Source organism: Neovison vison, chromosome 2 (assembly GCF_020171115.1).
Source record: "Neovison vison isolate M4711 chromosome 2, ASM_NN_V1, whole genome shotgun sequence".
In the NCBI taxonomy this organism is placed as follows: domain Eukaryota; kingdom Metazoa; phylum Chordata; class Mammalia; order Carnivora; family Mustelidae; genus Neogale; species Neogale vison.
Window position 1 is genome coordinate 213,687,930 of NC_058092.1, and position 20,912 is coordinate 213,708,841.

A 20,912-nucleotide genomic window follows, 5' to 3' on the forward strand; every position below is an offset into this window, starting at 1 on the left:
TCCTTATGGAAACCCACTTCAAAAGAAAGTCACTGACCCACCATTTATGGATTTCTGAGGTAATATTTCTCTAGGTTATGAGAACAGGAAGATTTTATCTTAGGTTTATAAAGGGTCAGGCGGAGCTGTAAGCATGTCACATACATCCCCTGAAGTCTACAGGAGAACACACAGGCAAAAGTCTAAGCAAGAAAACAGCGATGCTGGTTCTCATACTGTGAAGTCTTCAAGGGGAGGCATGAATTTTGCATTTTTATAGCCCCTGGCTCGGCACACAGCAGATACTTCTGTACTTTTGCACTGAAAAAAATGAATCTCGGAAACTTGAGGCTAGGACATGTATTCCTTGTCTTACTGCACTAACCAAAGACACTCAGAAGTAGAGAATTCTTAGACCAAGAGAGGTTCTGAGAGCTTCCTTAAGAGGTAAGAACTGGTTCTTTTTCAAAACACTTCAGCCCAAAGTGGCTCAAACAATGAAAACAAGCCAATAGCCCAGGAACGAGAACAAATAACAACCTGGTAACAAAATCTGACTCTACTGAGTGGGGACCCCTCCCTCTACTGATGTGTTTACAGTGACCTTCAATCTAAGATAACCTGAATCTCTCTCCAGGGCACAGTCATCCAATATAATTGTTTGGAACCTCGGATCCCAAAAGTGGACACAAAAATCTTAGGCAAAAAAAAAAAAAAAAAAAAAAGATGGGGCGCCTGGGTGGCTCAGTGGGTTAAGCCGCTGCCTTCGGCTCAGGTCATGATCCCAGGGTCCTGGGATCGAGTCCCGCATCGGGCTCTCTGCTCAGCAGGGAGCCTGCTTCCCTCTCTCTCTCTGCCTGCCTCTCTGCCTACTTGTGATTTCTCTCTTTCAAATAAATAAATAAAATCTTTAAAAAAAAAAAAAAAAAAAGATAATACCTTTTCAAAGGTAACTGTTTCCTCTATACAGCCATCCTGCATATAATATGTAGACGTTTCCCCCCTTTATTTTCTCTTTCTATTTTCATCTCCTATACTTCAGGACTAAACTCAATTTCAGAACCAGTGTAAGCTGGCCAATTCCCCTAGTCCATCCATGTCTTTCAAGCCTGTTACTAAAGGGCTTTCCACTGCCCTGAGATTTATTTATTTATTTTTTTAAAAATCTTTTTTTTTTTAAGATTTTATTTTATTTATTTGACAGAGAGAGATTACAAGTAGGCAGAGAGGCAGGTAGAGAGAGAAGGAGGAGGAAGCAGGCTCCCTGCTGAGCAGAGAGCCCGATGCGGGACTCGATCCCAGGACCCTGAGATCATGACCTGAGCCGAAGGCAGCGGCTTAACCCACTGAGCCATCCAGGCGCCCTGCCCTGAGATTTACTGACCTGACACTGGCTCTGTCCTTCAGCAAGGTGATCAGATAATGAACCTCACAGTGGGTGATTAGTGAGAGGCCATCAGCTGGTTAAAGGAGTGGTGACAGAGACTTTAATTTCCCCGGGCAGTTGCCCCACCTCTCTGACTTTATTTGGCTGAAGCCCTAGGCAGCCCTCATGAAGCTTTTCTTTGCACTAATTACAGATTCAATGTGCCCAGACCCTTACCCTCTACAAGCAAGGCATGCAATCACACTAAGAGGCAGCCAAGGTAATGTGGGTGGGAGAATTATTACACAAATATCGCATCAGGCCTTCTCCTTCTCTGTGGCTTACTGTAGGCAGGACACTCCTCCCAGCTCAAACCAAGAGGCAGGTGTCTCTGTCTTCCCCACCTGAGGTTTCTTTCTTTGGAAACAACACATCTCAGGGAGGGAGAGAGGAAAGCATTGCCTCTGCTCCTAACTCACCAGCAATGTGACATGGGGGTCTCTGCCTCCCTGTCAGGCCTCACTTATCTATCCCTCCCTGAAAGACAGAATTCTTTAACAGAAATCCCAGTTGGGGGCTATCCACAATTTCCCCCTAGCTGAGTGGGTCATTTTTAAGATTGCAACTTCCTTTGCACAGTATCACCGTGAAAGGTCAGAGTGCTGTCATGGCACCTAGCAAAAACATTTCCAGTTAGCACAGCCTATAACAGACAAATGTTTGCATGGCAACATTTTTGGCCTCTAATGTCAGCGGAGTGGTAAACCATACTTTTTCCAGCACACGTTACAGAGTTTTGAGCTACTTCCTGAAGAAGAGGTTGCAGTAGAAATAAAATAAAAGTTCCCAAAACTCTATTCGGAAGGAGGAAGGTAGCTAAAAAAACAAACCAAAGAGGGAAGTCCTACTTGTACATGCTCATCTGATAATTAGAGTAAAGGATCCTTCTCAGATTAAACTAAGAAAGCAAGGGCTGCTGTCTCCTGTAACCTCTGGAAAAGCTGACAACTTCAACTCCTACAAGCTGCAACACTGTTCTTCTGTGCACTGCCAATGAAGCTTCACTGGCAATGAAGCCTGACTGAGGAAGACCAGAAGTTCATGTAGTGCACATTTCAAAATTCATATTTAGTTAGAGAAAATGCTGTCAGCAGCAGAGAGGAATATTAAGCTGAGCTCTTCACCAGTGACCTCTGCATTCATCTAGCTTGGCTGTGGGATATTGATTTTGAGAGTCTTTGTTTTGTTGCTGTTGTTTTAGCAAAATGAAACTACTACTTTAAAAACAATTAAAATTCAGTGTGCCACCTTTTGGAGTTTGGCCCATGTAACTATATTACCTATTAGAAAAAAATCAATCTCTCTCTCTCTCTCTTAACTCACCATGTTCCTTTGGTGTTTGGAAAAGCTTTATTTTTCATAGTGACTTTGCAGACATGCTTGATGGAACAAAGAGACTCTTTCCTCATTTATAAAGTTATCATAATGTGCCAGGACCCTTTACTTAGGCATTTCTGCCTACCTGGCAGGCAACTCCTCAAGCCCCTGTTTAGTACTTACCTTCCTCAACTGAATGGTCCCTTCCCAAACCAGGACTTTTCCCCATGCCCCAGGAGTAAGCCCTGCTATCTGCACCATCCCTGCTTCCTCTCCCTGGCCTTCCTCCTTCTTCAGGATACCTGGCAAGCTCAGGTAGTCACACATGCCTCAGCCTGATAAAGAGAAGCTCAGACGTCAGTGTCAGACAAACCTATGATCATGTTATGGCTTTGCACAAGTAGCTGTGGGACCCCGGGCAAGACTTAGCCTCTTTAGCATCCTCATCTATAAAATGATAATGGCACCTACCCCAAACAGCTGATACAACACTTAAGTAAATAACCTATGTAAAACTGCCAAGCTCAGTAACTACTAGCTGTTCCTTTCCTTTTATCTATTTATGTCCTCTTAAAATCCAAGATATCATCTCTCCTTTCTCTGGCAGTGCAGCCCACCTCCTGGTCCAAGTAAAACTTTGGCCATCCTAGCAGCACACCATCAGCTCACGCTCTTATGTGGACCTTCTCAAGATGCCCTATAGCACATCAAGTTGATTTCTGAGGTTAAACAGCTTGTAAAAAAATCCCTCTGCCTCTGCCTCTGTCTTTCCTGCCTTAATGAGTCCAGTTAACGAACAACTCACACCAAACTTTTTCTGCCAAATAGGTCACCTGAAAGCTGGAGTCTAAGTGACAGCAACGAGGAAGCCAGTGCTGGGTCCCATGCTTGCACTCAGTAGGAATTTGCACAGCAGCCATCACTCAGGGTTATAGAGAGGCAGTGCAAAACTACAGGCTGTTGTAGAAAAACACAATGCCACGTACAAGAAACTGAGTCATGGCTATCACAGGAGTCCTAAATCTCAGATCTCCAGCGTGTGTCTCTGTCAAGGCTGCTATGCATGGTGGTTAAGGCCCTGCTCTAAGACGAGAAAACATCACAGCGGCTCTCAGAGTGGGCTACTCAGAGGTCTCAATCGCCCTGGGGAGGACCTTCTATCAGTGGTTCCCAGGGGGAAAGCAGGGTACACTCACCCCTGCTCAGAAAGGCCTGCCTCATAGCTTTACAGCCCCGTTCTCCCAGTCATCCTCAACAACCAGTGATGTGATGGCACTAGCTCATACACACTTGGCCTGGGAGAGCTGACAGTTAAATTTTCAAACATTGTGAGAGCCACAGTGGGAGCAGTCACACCCAACACTACAAATCAGCCCCCTTCCCAACCGCCACCTCTGTCAGCAGTTCTTCAACATACACTAGCACACCAAGGGCCCCCAACTCTAAAGCTGAAACATCAGGCTCCATTTCCTCATAAGCCCTGAAGCTCTTAGGATTATCTCCCCTGAGATCTTTCTGTGCTTCCTCTTAGATGTTCTCAAGTAATGGGTGCCACCCAGGGCCCCTAACAATGTTTGCCCCACAGACTAGGGCTTTTCTCTTATTACTGTCTCACTCCTCTGTGGGAAAATAAAGCTAGGTTTCATTAGGATTTCTAAATGCCTAGCATTTATTTGTAGTGGCTCTTATCTTAGGATCTGGAAAAAATGAAAAGGTTTAGAAAGATTACTAGCAGACAGACATAGTAGCTTCCAATGTAACTTTTATTCATTCAGATATGAGGCACTGTTTCCCGAATTTACCTTAACCTAATTCTATAAATAAGTTAGATTCTTTGCTTTGTCACAATACTTTTGAAGGTACCTCTTGTAATATAAAACATTATACATGCCTCCTCTGATTCCAAAATATAAAGCCCTAGTGAGAGTCGAGACTTAAAGAGATAATGGGGGGAGGGTTACTATGTCCTGTCCTATGGTTCTGTGACATATGAGGATGTCAGTAGACCAGCTTGTGATACTCCTGGAAAATTCCCAAGTCTGTATGTAGAGAAATTTTTAGCCGGCTCCTGAGCCACTTGCCTGAAAGGTTACATCAGTTTCAAAAGAGGTTTGCCCACTCCTAGAAAACAATGTAGAATGGTGGTTGCCAGGGTTAGGACGAAGGGGGAAAGGTAAGTTGTTCAACAATAGGGCTTTAGTTTTGCAAGATGAAATAGTTCTGGAGCTCAATTGTGCAACAACAAGCACACGTCAACACTACTGTACTGTACACTTAAAAATGAATGGTTATGGTGGTAAATTTTGTTATGTGTTTTTTTACCAACATTTTTTTAAAAAGCTTGGTTTGCCCAGTAGGTCTCATCACATGCCCAGCACTGAGGCTAGTTCATATTAGGCTTTTGATGAACACTTCCGAATTGAATCAAAGGCAGTACAATTAGAACAGAGATTAGCATCAGTACAGTAGGGATTATGGAAGCTGTGATGACAATTTAAATGACTGGACTGTTGTTCTTTTTTTTTCCTCCCAAAGATTTTATTTATTTATTTGACAGAGAGAGATTGAGAGAGGGAGCAGGGGTAGGGGCAGGCAGAGGGAGAGGGAGGGGCAGGCTCTCCTCCAAGCAGGGAGCCAAAAGGAGGGCTTGATCCCTCAATCCTGAGATTATTATGACCTGAGCCAAAGGCAGACAGATGCTTAACTGACTGAGCTACCCAGGAGTCCCCTGAATTGTATTTCTAAGTTATTCAGCCTCTGGGTACCCTGTGACCCAAGGACAAGATTTATAGAAACTCTGGAACTCTTCTCTCTTCTGTTTTTTTTTCAGGTCCTGGCTTTGAGTACATTTTATAATCTATGCCTCTTCATTTATCCAATCCCTATCCCTGCTCTTTGAAGGTCCACCCAATTCTTTCCTCCATATGACATTTCTTGACCACCACAACCTACAGAGATCTTCCTCTAACAGGAGCTCACAGATCCTACTGCTAGTACTGGTCAGCTATCAATAAGCTGTAAGCCATCTCTTGAATTTATTCCATCTTCTGAGAACAAAGACCGTTTATCATATTTCTGTATACCTCAAATGGCTAGCACAATCTGAAGCACACAGCAGGCACTAAATGCTAAAATACTGATAGCTGAGGGAAGGCTAAAGAAAGCAAGAGTGCAGAGTGCCTCAGTGGCTCAGTCCCTTAAGTGTCTGCCTTCAGATGAAGTCATGATCTCAGGGTCTGGGAACAGAGGCCCTCCCCAGCAGAGAGTCTGCTTCTCCCTCTTCCTCTGCACCTTGTGCACCTTCTCTCTCTCTAATAAATAAATAAAATCTTTTTTTTAATAGCATTTTAAAAAAATATTTTATTTATTTTTTTGACAGAGATCACAAGTAGGCAGAGAGGCAGGCAGAGAGAGAGGAAGGGAAGCAGGCTCCCGGCTAAGCAGAGAGCCCGATGCGGGGCTTGATCCCAGGACCCCGGGATCATGACCTGAGCTGAAGGCAGAGCCTTTAACCCCCTGAGCCACCCAGGCACCCCAATAAATAAAATCTTAAAAAAAAAGAAAAGAAAAGAAAGGTGGGCTAATCATTTATTTGTTTTTCCAACAGGATATTTCAAAATCACAAAATTGGTCATCAATGTGACTAAAATCTTAAGGAATCAGGTGCTCAGAGAAGGTTTTGACTTGAATCCTAAATTGTGACTATGTACTCTAGATATTCAGAGCTCTAGAGAATCTTTTATAAAGTTCTACCATGAAGTCCTCTCTTACCTATTAGGAAATTAGAGCTGACATAAATCAGTACGTCATTTATTTATACGAGAGAGAGAATGCACGTGTGCACACACAGGAGGTAGGGAGGGAGAGAGGGACAAGCAGACTCCTTGCTGAGCATGGAGCAACATGCAGGGCTGGATCCCAGGGCCCTGAGATCGTGACCTGAGCTAAAGTCAGATGTTTCACTGACTGAACCACCCAAGCTCCCCTTTTAAAAAATATTTTCTTTCATTTTGCATAACATAAAATTAATTATTCCATTAAAATTTTACTATAGTGAAATGTGTTTTCTTTTCTTTTCTTTTTTTTTTTTTTTTTAAAAGATTTTATTCACTTAGCGTGGGACTCAAACCTACAATCCCGAGATCAAGAGTCACACGTTCCTCCCACTGAGCCAGCCTGGCTCCTCAATATGGGCTCTATTTAAGAAGAAAAAAAAAAAAAAAGGACATATATAGAGAGACAGAAAGTACAACAGTGGTTACCTTCAAGAGGGGGAAGGGAATGGGTAGTTATTGTTTAATGGGCATAAGCTTTCAGTATGGAATAATGAAAAAGTTCCGGAGATGTATAGCAGTGATGGTTGCACAATGACGTGAATATACTTAATGCCACTGAACTATACATTGGAAAACGGTTAAAATGGTAAATTTTATGTATATTTTACCACACACACACAAAAAAAAAGGAGTCAAAATGAACAAGCTTCACAATCAACCTTGGACAAATGTTACAGCTGTGTATAAAATATAAAAAACGCATGTAGTTTATTATACTAGATAATGCACAACCATTCAGTTACACTGAGGGTACTGACTGTTTCAAGGACTTTTTCCTCCATGAAGACAATGAGAAGTAACCGAAAAATGTCATGTATCTCTGGAAATCTGAAAAACAGCTCCAGGGTGAGAGAATGGGCTTTATTTATTAAGTAATAATGGGCTTTATTTATTAAGTAATAATGTATTTACAAACATCACCTTGAAATGCCTCAGACAGAGGCTGGGATGTGTCTGGGTATTGTCAGAACTAAAATATTCACAAATCTCTTACCAGAACAAAATGGCAGGCTGGGCAGACAGATCTAGCAAGAGCCCTCTCTTGTCTGCTATTTTACAAAGTGCTATAAATTCTAGTTAACACCTATCCATGGTCTTTAGGTTTTATTTTAGAGGTACGTTAGAATCTACTTGGGGATTGAGTTCCTCATTTTTTCTTTGGACTTAGTTTGAGGCTAACAAGTGCAGGGCCCTGCTGGATCCCAAAGCCAGCTCTTTAGGAAGCTGTGAATACACTTAACATTAAGTGATATTAGCACTGATATTCACAAGTGAAGGGAGAGAAGTGCTGCAACACATGTTGGAGATTATCAAGGCAGTCAAATACTTCTCATCCGATAGTGCTGAGAATAAAACCAAGTGCACTGTAATGCTGTCATTCAGTGCCCTTCAAAGTCCGTCAGGGAAGAGAAGCAACAACTATTCTGAGGGCAGTTTTGAAAAGGGTCCCAGAATAGTATCACCCTTTCCCCACTCCCTAAGTGAAAAGGATTGCTAAGAGAGATAGCAAGTGTACAAAAACTCCATGGCACAAGGACTACACTTAGATTATTCACCACTGTCCCCACTACCCAGCATCATACCTTGTAAACAGCAGGCATATAATTATTTATTCCTTTGAGAGCTGCTATCCTTTCCCCACTCTTGAATAGGGCTGTATACTCTCTCTCTCTCCACAGAAATCGCCTCATCTCTGGCTTGTGGACTCTTTCTGAGACACTTTCATCACTTCATTTAACTTTGAGAGAAGTTGGAGGAGGGTGAGGACACGTGCTTGCTAATCATCCTTTTCCAGATTGCCTCATGCGCCAGAATGGATTTTTATTATTGGTCTGTGGCTGCTACTGCTGTAAAGAGATTTCAGCCTGACCTTCCCAAGCTGCTGTGGGGTGAATACTGCACGTGGCTCACAGGGAAAATGTGTCCTTTTTTTTTTTTTTTTTTTTTTTAAGCTTTTAGACTAACCAGAGCTCACTGTGATAGAAAAGTCACCTTTTCTTTCCCCATACAAAACTCAAGATGTTGAATTCTTTTGCATAAAAATGACACAGTAAACTGATCTGAACTGGTCCAACAGGAAGAAGGTAGCATCCCAAAGCACCTCACAGAGAGCAGTGGCATCAAAGAACAGTACTCATGAAAAAAGAAAATGAAAGCCATTTATAAAAGCAGTTTAAATAAGAGGATGGAAATCTCACAGCTGGCCTCACAAAAGAGAACAAATATGTCAAAGGGAACAACTGATAGTCTAATAGAGTCCTATCCATCTGGCTGAGGAAAGAGCCACTGGTGGGAATGCTGAGAAGCCTGTCTGTTAGGCAAAAGGCTGCCTGCTGCCTCACTGAGTGAGCTGAAGAGCTTTTAGAAACACTGGAACACAGGTTCACACCAGAGCTGGTTGGCTGTACCAGCAAAGGACTCACAGAAGGGTTATACTGATACATTGGCAAAAAAAAAGGGGGGGGGGAGAGGAGAGTATGTTTGTTTGTTTGTTTGTTTGTTTGGAACTTATACCTGGGCTTTCAACTCATGACTACCCTGACCCTCCATCTTGGGAGTTGGTGGGGGGCAGGGGGAAAGGAGACTGTGTGAATAGAATGTCTCATTTTGTGCTTTTAAAAACAGGACTCAAGAGTCTCATTCTGAAACATCAAGTTCAATCCCATGCCATGCTAATGCCCCATCTGTACTTTTATATAATGCAGAGCTGAGTGCAGGCACTTTGGGAGAAGGGGAAATCAGGCCACACTCAAGGAAAACAAACACTAATGCTATCTGCATCTCCAGCTCAGTCCACACCATAGAAAAACCTCAGAAATAATTGCTCAAGGCAGACAGAACTCAATTACTAAGGAAAATCTGCCCCAATGAGGGCTTATATTTTAACACACCAAACAGCATCAAATTAAGCTGAACTCAAGAGTTTTTCTAATTGGCAGTTTTATCCATTTCTAAGTTCTCATTTCTTATTTTTAAATATCAAAATGACTCTCTGCCTAAAATTAAAAAAAGAAATGCCTATCACCCACTCTAAAATAATAATTCACTAAGTTTTCACCTACATATCTTCTATATAATTAAATGAAACCTTCCAACAGCACAAAAGTAGAAGCCATCCCTCTATTTAAAGTACTATCAACAAATCGCTTAGTAATTGCTCTTAGAAGCCTGGTTCCTGCTACCAGCTCAGTCACAGAATACTTCTGCTGTCAAAGAGAGGACAACTGCTTGATCCCAGCCACAACTTATGAGGGTCACTCTGGGAAGGGTACTGGCTTACCTGTTCCTCTGACAGTTGGGATATGTGATTCACAGCAGCATAGGATTCAATTTTGGGGTTAAAGTGATTGATGATGGCTCTGAAAAAAAAATTAACATTAATATGGCATCAGATGGAAGAAGCAGTTAAATGAGTAAGAAACAAGTATCAAGTACTCTCTAGTTTAGAGTATGAGTGCATAGGAGTGACTGTCAGAAGCTAACTATCTTTTTATTGAACATGGGGATGAATCTGAGAACTCTGAAGTAAGAAGTGTTTAAAATTTTTTAGACCAAGAGTAGAATCAAATGTCTCTGCTCTGCAAATGAACTAGGGGAGGGGAAAAATCTCAACCAAACAAAAAACCCAAGCATCCTTCAGGCAAGAAACAGGACCCAGGGGGCTGTCCACTAGGGGGCCCTGCTGTTTCAGTCAGAAAGAAAAGTTGTTTGCTCTGCTCTGACTTGGGAGAACAGGGCACTCAGTAAAGCTGGACCAATATATAGGTTAAATACAATCTTTGAAGAATCTGAGTTTTGTCAAAGCCTAGAACCAATCTTCACACTTGTTAGTTAATAATTTCAAGGGAAAATTTTATTTCCAACCATTCAAACCAAAATCTGAGTGTCATTTTCTTTCTTTTTTTTTTTAAAAGATTTTATTTATTTATTTGACAGACAAAGATCACAAGCAGGCAGAGAAGCAGGCAGAGAGAGAGAGAGAGGAGGAAGCAGGCTCCCTGCCGAGCAGAGAGCCCGATGCGGGGCTCAATCCCAGGACTCGGATCATTACCTGAGCCGAAGGCAGAGGCTTTAACCCACTGAGCCACCCAGGCGCCCCTGAGTGTCATTTTCAAACACTTCCTCTCCATCACCCTCACACTCAAGGTCACCAAGTCTTATCAAATCTAGTCCTTAAAAAATCTCTGAAATCTGAAATAAAGTTCCCTGAAACCAATGCTTTTGGTGTATATGTAGGTCCTTGTTATTTCTTGTCTAGCGCAGGAGAAAAAGCACAGGTTTCAGATCGGAGTTTATCGTAAGTCCACATTGATACAAAATAGATTAAATAAATGGGGAGAAGAGAAAAATCTTTCTAACAGAATAATTCCAAATAATATGTGTAGGTACTCTCCCCTTTAGGAGGTGAAACTTGGTTCCCACTCCCACGGAAGGCAGGACAGACTTAGTGACTTATTTCCAAAGAACAGAGTAGTCAAAGGGAAAATAGTAACTTTACAGTAAAGAATCTTGGCAAATGCTACCTTATTAGCCAAATGATGAACGTAAACATGGCCAGTGATTCATGTAGTTGTCATGTTACCCCTGGTATGATCTTATGATTTTTACCTCTGTTATATACTTCCCCAAACCCACAACCTGTCTCATCATGAGAAAAACATGCGACAAAGCCAGTTGGGGGCATTCTATAAAATACCTGGCCAGTACTCCTTAACACCGCCAAGGTCATGAAAAACTGTACTTGAGAAATTGTCACAGATCAGAAGATACTAGGGAGACATGACACCTAAATGCATGTGATACCCTGAATTGGACTCTGGAACAGAAAGAGAAAATTAATAAACTGGCAAAATCCAAATAAAATATGGAGCTTAGTTAATAGGACTGTGTCACTGCCAGTTTCTTGGTGATGAATAACTGTACCTTGGTAATGTAAGATGGGAGAAACCTGGTCGAGGGGCATATAAGAACTCTGCGTACTATTGTTGCACTTTTTCTATAATTCTAAAATTATTCCAAAGTTCAAAGTTTTTTTAAAAACGTATGTGTGTACATGCACCCATATGAATGTGGTAGTGCAACAAAAATCAATGTTCTCTTTTAATATGACATCGATAGTATGAAACTCTTGAACCATTTAATATGGGTATAAAAGTATAAGTCAGACTTCAAAAAAAATCATAGTTTGACCATTTGTTATTTTGGATTTTTAGGAAGCTACATGTCTCAGAGGGAAAAAGTGGGAATAACACCTACCTTAGCACTTAGTACAGTACCCAGGAATAGTACATTGTAGGCATAAAATAAATGTTTGTCGAAAGAATGACTAAATCTTAGAGGATTCTTGCAACATTTATATAATAAAGCAATGTCAAATATCTAGCACAGTGCCTGGCACACAGCTGGTACTCAATAAATATTCAATGAATGAATACATCAAACGGGATAGTAATGGGTCAGGAACAGAGGAGAATTCTGGTAACTTATTTTTTTCAGAGACTACCAAGAAGGGTAGAGATGTTATCTGCAAGTTAAGGTTGTAATTTGGTCTAAATCCGAAGTGGGAAAGAATTTGGACCAAGTAGGGGTCAAATATTTTTCTCATTCAGAAGGTGAGGTTTGCGGGTATTGTCAGGGATGACAACAGTCCAGGAGCAGAAAGGAAAACCTGGAGCCTAAACCCAGTAAGAAGACAGGGGAGGAGGTTTAGAGAAGAACTGAGAATTCCCCCAAACCCAGCAGCAGTACCAAGTTCAAGTTAACTCAGTATAGAGTATGAGTCATAGGGTCTAGCATCTAAGAGTGACAGATCAAGAAAATGAAATAGAGTAATCAAATCTATCTATGACTAGATCTCAGTTATTTTAGGAAGAAAAGTATGAACTCTGTAATACATTCATTCCATGGTTTTATAATGGTTTTTTCTTTTGGGTTTTCCTTAAACTTCTTAGTAAAATTTTTTAAAAAAAATGTTTAAAAAAAATTCTGATTCAACTGAACTAGGGTTGTTTGTTTTTTGCTTGCCTAAGTTTGGAGAACAGAGAACTCCAAAGTATCTTCATGTCTGTCTGGGTGGGTAAGTAGCAGCCATGGGGGCCCAGGTGGCAACCCAGTGAAGCTGATGAGGTCTGGACAATGAAATAATCCCTGGGAATGAAAGTGAGGGGTATGCTATAATTCTGTTCCCCTTCTACCCAAGGAATTCTTGCACTAGCAAAGAAAGCATGGAAGCAAAAAAAGAAGGAGAAGAGAAAGGAGAAATGGAAAAAAGGAAGAAAGAAGACAGGAGAGGGAACGGAAAGAGGAAGGAAGGGAGAAGAAATGGAATGAGGGAGAGAAAGGAAAAGCATGGAAAGTATTCTCCTCAAAAAATATATTTATTTCCTTCCCTTCTCAAAGTTGTACCTGTCAAGTGTCACTTTGATCTACAGATGGTCTATGTTGGCAGGGCATATATGCTGATATTGTTTGAGCATATTCATCCTGAGGGTATGACAGATATGCCACTCTGGGAATTTGGAATAAGGATAAAATCATCCTCCAACCTCCCCTGTGACACTTCCATTCCAGAGCCTCAGGTCTCAGCAGGTAATTGAAGCCCAATGGAACTGTCTAAACCCAGTTAGCAGTCTCTAACCCAGTACCCACAAAGGGCACAGAGTATATGCCTCTGCTTTATTTTTCTTGCTATTTCTTTGGGACAATTAAAAATATGAGTACTAATCTGATCTACTAGAGGTGGCACATGCAGGGCTCTAAGCCTAAGAGGTAAGAAAAACTGTCTGATACTGGCTGTTCTCCTTCCGGGCTCTTCAGCAAGGAATTTCAGAGAGGGCTTGGAAGCTTCCTATTAAAGTTCTTGGGACCCCATATCGTTGAAATGGAAATTTGTTCTGAGATAGCAAAGAGATGACAAAACACTGAAACCAGGCTAAGTCCGCCCACACTGAGTAACACATGCCTTTGCAGTGACTGAAATACTTAGCTGCTCCTTCCCCAGGAAGTCTGCAGCCTGCTATAGGGCTCACCTGGGTTGTGATTCCACACTGCCTCATCTGGCCAGGTCCTAGAATAGGATTTATGCTAGTGGGAAAAAGATGACATACTAGATTTATAGATGAGGAGCCTCTCTCTTTTCTTTAGGCTTCCCTTCCCACTGATATCATCTCCAAAAGGATTTACTACCATCTCTTCTGAACATTTTTTTTGGCGGTGGGGTGGTGGTGGTGGTGGTGGGTGTTCCTCAAAGATTCTAACACTAGCTCTCTTTCCTTTTGCAGATCAAAATCTAGCAGGTAGCAACTATCTAATGCTTAAGTCTAAAACTTGAGTGTTCCAGCAAGGAAGAAATGGCAATTTCTCTCATTTTCATTCTTCCCTCCACCATGTGAGGACACAAGGCAGTAGGCAGCTGTCAACGAAGCAGAAGAAAGTCCTTACCAGAAACTGACCCTGCTGAACCCTGATCTGGGACTTCTGGCCTCCAGAATTTTGACAAAACGAACATCTGTTTTTTTAAGCCACCTATTCTAGGATATTTTGTTCTGACAATTGAGAAGATTAACATATAGATAATCTACTCTCCACAGGACCCTGGCCATTTGGGCAAAGCAGACTCCAAACCAGAGTCCATCTTAAGTAAAGTAGTAGAATGGATAAAGTCTGCTTCTTATTCTGCAGGTGGACTTCCTCTCTTTAAACCCTTTATATTGTGGGTTATTATTTCCTTCCCTTCTAGAAGAGGATCCTGAGGTTTCTATGCCTCAAAGTTCCAATCACGAACGCCACAAATGTAGCTACATGGGTGACCAGTTTCCTAGGCAGAGTGTGCTGGGCCCTTTAGTCTTTACTAAGTGAAAAACAGAGACTTCAATAAATAAGGATCTTGCAGGGGTTTCTGAGTGGCCTGTGCCACAGTGAAGACACACATACACTGAAGAGAGACAATGTCTGAAAAATAGTAGGATGGGCAGCAACATACTGGCTAAGAAAGAGATGTTTGTTTTTCCTTTCATTTGCATCTTAAGGTTGATTTTCATCTAACCACAGTCTTCCAGATATTTAAACAAAACCCAGTTTATACCAGCCAAAAGCTTTTATGCTGAAAGTATTTTAGGAAAGGGGACTTAAAAGGAGGAAGAGGAGTAGGAAGAAGAGGAAGGTTTGAATGGGCAAAGAATGAGAAATCATAGCCATTATGAAAAAATTAAAATACGATAAAGATGACCAAAAAAGATGTCCCTTTGACATAGGTGGCAAGATAAATGGGAAAAGGATAGTCTAGTCAAGAAATAGTGCTGGCAAAACCAGGTATCTACACGCAAAAGACTAAAGTTGATCCCCTACCCCACACTATACACAAAAATTAACAGAATGGATCACAGATCTCAAATGTAAAAATCTTAGAAGAACACGTAAATCTTTGTGACCTTGAGTTAAGCGATGATTTCTTACGGTACCAAAAGTAGAAGTGACAAAAGAAAAATCAGGAAGAAGTTTTAAAGAAGTAAGGCCCAAGGAAAGGGAAAGGAGTCTGGAAGTCCAACTTTGTGGGGAAAGGGAATATAATTTCTAATCAAACTCCCAGCTTTTTTATCCCCCCCCCCCAGCTTTATTGAAACTGAACTAAATGCTCCGTGAGAGCAGGGACCACATTTATTTTGCTCACCAATATATTCCTAAGACTTTAGCAAAACACCTGGCATACTGAGAGGTTTCAAGTTTTCAAACTGAATGAATAAATCAAAGTCTAAGAAGGTTTTTGTTCAGTCTCACCACAAGGAAGGAGATCACGAGCACCAGCTAGAAAAGTATGTTTTCATACTTTCAAAAGTATGAAAATAACAATAAAAATGTTTTATTCCCATCCCAAGAGAAGAGGCGGCTCAGACATGAACAGCTATCCTTCAAAGAAGGAACTGAAGTTGTCCCTGAAAACAGTAAAGCTTTCTCTTCCTCTTAAGTCTTACCGGGAGACTACAGAAAAACTTTCTGCCATTTCTTATTAATCTATTATTTTCTAAAAGTAAGCCTACGTTTTTGTTTGTTTGGAATGCGGAGGGGTAAGGAAGGACTGGGGGAGTGTGTTATACTCTGTTATTGGGTCTTCTAATACCAGCGAATTAGGAAGTCCCAAAAGGGAAAGACAAAAGAAACAGGCAATGTCATAGTAAAGGTAAACTGCTAAAACCAGCCAGAGAGAGATAGCTCTGTACCCAAAGCACCTTTAAGGGCAAGAATCTGGGCCACCCTCTAACACAACTGCCAACTTCTGATTGCCAAAGACAGGGGTCACTTACACAAACTGAAGCAAAACGAAGTGGACAGATGGAACAGCAAGGCTGAGCCACAAACTGGCTAGGGATTTCTTGGTCCATTTTTAACTTATTCTCTCTGACTCATGACTCTGCAAAGCAGCTTTCTTTTCCCTAGTGCTGGGTGGATGATGGCTGAGACACATAGTTAATGCCCAACTTACCCAAGAAATACAGAAGAATGTTACCTTAACAATGTAGAAATGTAGATTAATAGGAAATGGAGACTCTTTCTCATATCCATTGGGAATCTAAAGCAAATCCTCCAAAGATGCAAATTCTCACAGTCCCAGCTATCTCCCACAGACAAAAGCATCTAAGGGTCTTTTATGAAACAATAAATAAATAATAGTTTCACCCAGAAGCCCAGAACACGGTGATTGTTTCCTTACTGAGCTATTTGAAGGAAGCAGCCTATCTCTAAAAGCTGCTTTGTAAATCCTTCAGGCAGAAAGGAGAAAAACAGGCAAAGGCTGTTTATAGGAAAAGTTTCTGTAGCTCTTATTCCAAAGAAGTAAGAAACATAACTGGTACACTCAAGATGGTACACACTGGGAATATTCTTAAAAGTTTCACTCTAAAATTACTCCTATAGGGCTACCAGATTTAAAGAGTCTGATTATAGGTACATATCTGAAGCCTGATAAAAATAAATCCGTATCTCAAGGCCCAACCTCCTAAGAACTATAGTCCTGTATTTTCAAATACTTGCTAAACATGTACACCCGGACATCATGCTTTTACTTACATGATTTTCTTCACATGGAATGCTATTTTCTTTACTCCTATAAAGCTAAGTCTTACTTTTCCCTTAAAGGCCCAGTTAAAATATCTCAGCTTCCCTGAACAACATGGTATGTATAATACAAAAAGCAAGGCTTTCCGGGCAGTGGACCCAAGTTAAAATCCGGATTCTTTCACTTCTAGACTGTATGACCTTGCACAAGACACCAGGCGCTCTGGTATTAGTTTTTTCATGTTACTGGATTGCCTTTGCAAAGCTTTCCTCTGTGTTTTCCTATATATACCATCTAACTTGACCGAAATGGAACTTTTTTTTTTTTTTAATACAAGCAGCTTCCCCTTTCCAAGACCTAAAAAAAGCAGTCCAGATATAATATACTATAGAGTTTATTCTCAGATATCTGGGATTAAAGACAAGAAAATTGTATTTATAATTGCTTCTACCTGGGAAATCTTTAAACATACAGATAAGAGACTGGCTTCTGAGAAGGGGTAAAGGTAGGAGAGTGGTACATGGCAGCAGATAAAATGGTTCATCTGAGGTTGAGTTATTTAAAAGTTTATTTATTTTAAGTAATCTCTACACCTAAGGTGGGGCTCGAACTCACGACCCCAAAATCAAGCATCTCACACTCTTCCAACTGAGCCAGCCAAGCACCCCAAGTTATTTAATTTTAAACTAGCCTTTCTTTTCACCTTCAGAATTGCCTCACATACTCCATTTCAAGCAGTAATAAGCTTTCTTCCTCATGGAGTCAATGAATCTTTAGCCCATCCAATTCAACAACAAAAAAACAATTTCCCTTGATGCCTCTTAACAGCAATGCATTACAAGCCTCAGAGACTCTGCTGATTAACATTAAGCAAAATGAAACCTCAAATAAGAATATCTTCTAACCTTTTCACTTTGAAACTATCTAGTCCAAACTTTAGCGACTGACCTGTTAGGGTTGTTCCTTTAATGCATCCCCTACATGCTAGGCTTTACCTTTCATACCAATTATCCCCTTTCTTATACTGCTATTCCTGTGGCCACTCATTTCAGGACCAGAGACACAACGGTAGGTTCATTTCAACCTTACTGGAGAAGGCATTTTGGCAACCATCAGGAAGGATGTGCTACTGGCCACTGCATCTAGCTGCTTGACTTGCCCAAAGATCCAACTATGTAAATTGGTCTACTTTATTACTAAAGAGAACTTGATTTATTTGTGTTCACAAATTTATTAGTTGAAGGGAGTGGAACAGAAAAGGTGTGTCACTGACTACACTATAGTAACCCTCATAGTTCAACCTAAGGAATGATATGAGTTCAGCATTTCTCTTGATTTCTAGGTGAAAAACACATGTGTCATACTAGATAATTTATTCACCTACCGGACTACATTTTCATTCAGTCTCAGCACTGAACAAATGAAGGTTCACAATTCATTAACTGGAGGGAAAAAAGGAGTTAATGTGTACGAAATGTACATGCACACGGCCTGAGGGGCAGTTGCCTCATTTTCTGAAGCTGTGTGCATGACTACGCATTTTGGCAGTTTGGGCTTTCTACCTTGATGCATGACTTTGCCCAATGTAGGTTTCCACCTCATCACCTACTAGAAGTTAAGCAATTGGTCATAGCTACTTTGCTTGAAAAATGTGCTAATTTCTAGCTACTATGGCCCCAAACCATAGATTTAAGCCAAGTAAGATACCATGGGCTTTACACTTCGGCTAAATTATCTAGTCTAGCTCTGCTGTAAGAGAGGAATGGAATTCCTTCTTGCATTACATACCAGCCTGACATTTTTCCACTGTTTCTACAAACACAGTGAATGTAAATGGAGAAGAACAAACCACAGGAGCTGAAGGAACCACATAAGTAAAATGGACCATCTACATTTCCATAAAATACCTCACTTAATCTATTCCCCTTAGGAATGTCTACTGTTTATTAAAACTTTCTCTCAATAAATGAACAGAGGTTCCTAAATTTTCCTAGGATCAAAACACCTCCAAGATTAGCCAGTCTCTGCTCAGATCCCATTGCTCTGTGCTACAGATTCCCTTACACCATCTCTAGCTACAGGCCAGGAGTTCCTGGCGGAGTTCCGGGGGATACAGAATGTAAACCCTTGATAGCCTTTACCATTACTTTAGCCCTGGATTTCCTATCTCCAGAGGTAAGGCCCCTCTACACTCTCAGAAACATCTACTAAATATAAAAGAACAAAATAAGTCATGTGAAAGGGCTATTAGATCTTCTGTCTCACCTCAGGACATAAGAAAATCATTTTTAAAAAAAAGATTTTATTTACTTATTTACTTATTTGAGAGAGAGAGAGTGTGACAGAGAGCACAAGTGGGTAGGAGAGGGAGAAGCAGGATCCCCACCAAGCAGGGAGCCAGACCTGGGGCCTGATCCCAGGACCTTGGGATCATGACCTGAGCTGAAAATAGATGCTTAGCCAACTGAGCCACCCAGGCACCCCAGGGCATTAGAAAATCCAAATACGTGCCTGGAAAGGCTTCCAAGGCAGTGGGGATCAGCTCAAAACCGCAAGAAGTTATCTAATTCTAATTAATGGTGAACTAACTATAGTTAATGGTGAAAGTTTTAAACTTTTAAAAACCTGGCATGAGCCAAAATCCTGAAGTATTTTAATTACATATCATTCCCATTAGCCCAATTAATCAATTTATTATATTTAACTTTTAAGATTTTATTTTTTTTAAAGATTTTATTTATTTATTTGACAGAGAGAGATCACAAGTAGACAGAGAGGCAGGCAGAGAGATAGAGGGAAGCAGGCTCCTTGCTGAGCAGAGAGCCTGATGCAGGACTCGATCTCAGGACCCTGAGATCATGACCTGAACTGAAGGCAGCGGCTTAATCCACTGAGCCACCCAGGTGCCCCTAAGATTTTATTTTTAAGTAATCTCTACACCAATGTGGTTTTAACTCACTTTTCAAGATCAAGAGTCATATATCCCATCGACTCAGCCAGCCACGTCTCAATAAGATATTTAACTTTCAAGCACGGAAAAGGAGTGAACAGGAGGACAAAAAAAAAAACCACAAACCACTATCGGAGCACCTGGGTGGCTCAGTGGGGTAAGCCTCTGCTTTCGGCTCAGGTCATGATCTCAGGGTCCTAGAATAGAGCCCCACATTGGGCTCTCTGCTCAGCAGGGAGCATGCTTCCTTCTCTCTCTCTCTCTACCTGCCTCTCTGCCTACTTGTGATCTCTCTGTGTCGAATAAATAAATAAAACCTAAAAAAAAAAAAAAACAAACCCAAAACAACAAAACCCGCAACTGACTAACTTAGGCTTCTTTTTCTATCACGTCAAAAACAGAGCAATTGTTTTAGTGGATCACATGCCGCTAGACTGAAGGGAGAGGGAAATATTCTGTGACCCTATACTAGTTAGAGAAAAAGAGGCACATGGATCCCTAACTAAGTTAGGAGAGCTGTGCATATACCTCAGCGGCAGGGAAGGAGGAATGGGGAAGCTCATGTGGACAAAGGAGAAAGAAGGTCATCAAGATTTCTGAGTGGTCCACTGTGGGCCATATGGACACCATTCTAGTAAGGAGTGGTCCTGATGTTCACGAACAGGAGAGAGGGAATGGTGGCCATATGGATCACATACTGGTGTTCAAGTACTCCAAGAAAAGAATGAAATTAAAAGACATGGAAAGAGGTTTATGTTTCATCCCAGGGGGACCTTTTAGAACTCCTCAGGAAAGGCAATCAGCGAGTCTGCCAAAGTAATTAAGCAAGCGAACATTTACCATAAAGCCCACATCAGTTAAGTGAACAGAGATGAATCTTATTCCAGTGCACTGTCAGCTCTGAGCCTGCAGGTGCTAACCACCAACACGCGGCAGCGCTCGGTCCCGTCTGTCTGCCCCCTGTGACGGAGAGCTTCACCCTTCGTGTCAGCTCGGAAAAAGCAGGCTGCTTTCACCGGCTCTGGCAGTGACTTAGTGGCCTTCAGAGAGGCTCTAGCACAAGTGGTTGCCTATAAGAAGCCTGGGTGTAAATAGTGGGGGCAGGCTGCCTGGAGAAAGGAGCCCTGAGAGAAAGAGAGGACAGGTGTGGGAGAAAGCAGGGGAGCTGGGGAGCAATCAGGTTAGTAAGGTAAGAATGAGATGGTTGAGAAGTTGAGGATTAAGGGAAGAATAAACAAGCTGCTCCAAGTGTTGAACCATTCTGCTTAAGTGAAGTTGATAGTTCTCTGAAAAGGGAAAACGTTAAAACATCACTGCAAACTACTTTCTCCGTGAAAGGGAATGTTACTGAGC

At 41.4% G+C, this 20,912-nt stretch overlaps 1 protein-coding gene across 1 annotated transcript in view; it reads right to left on the bottom strand.

Annotated features, from left to right (window-relative positions):
* The window catches only part of ARMH3 (armadillo like helical domain containing 3), a 182,735-nt gene that overhangs the window by 22,739 nt on the left and 139,084 nt on the right, over positions 1-20,912 (bottom strand). Inside the window, exon 24 of the mRNA XM_044240358.1 lies at positions 9,839-9,917. Coding sequence (XP_044096293.1) covers positions 9,839-9,917 — 79 coding nt within the window. The remainder of the gene's footprint in view (positions 1-9,838; positions 9,918-20,912) is intronic.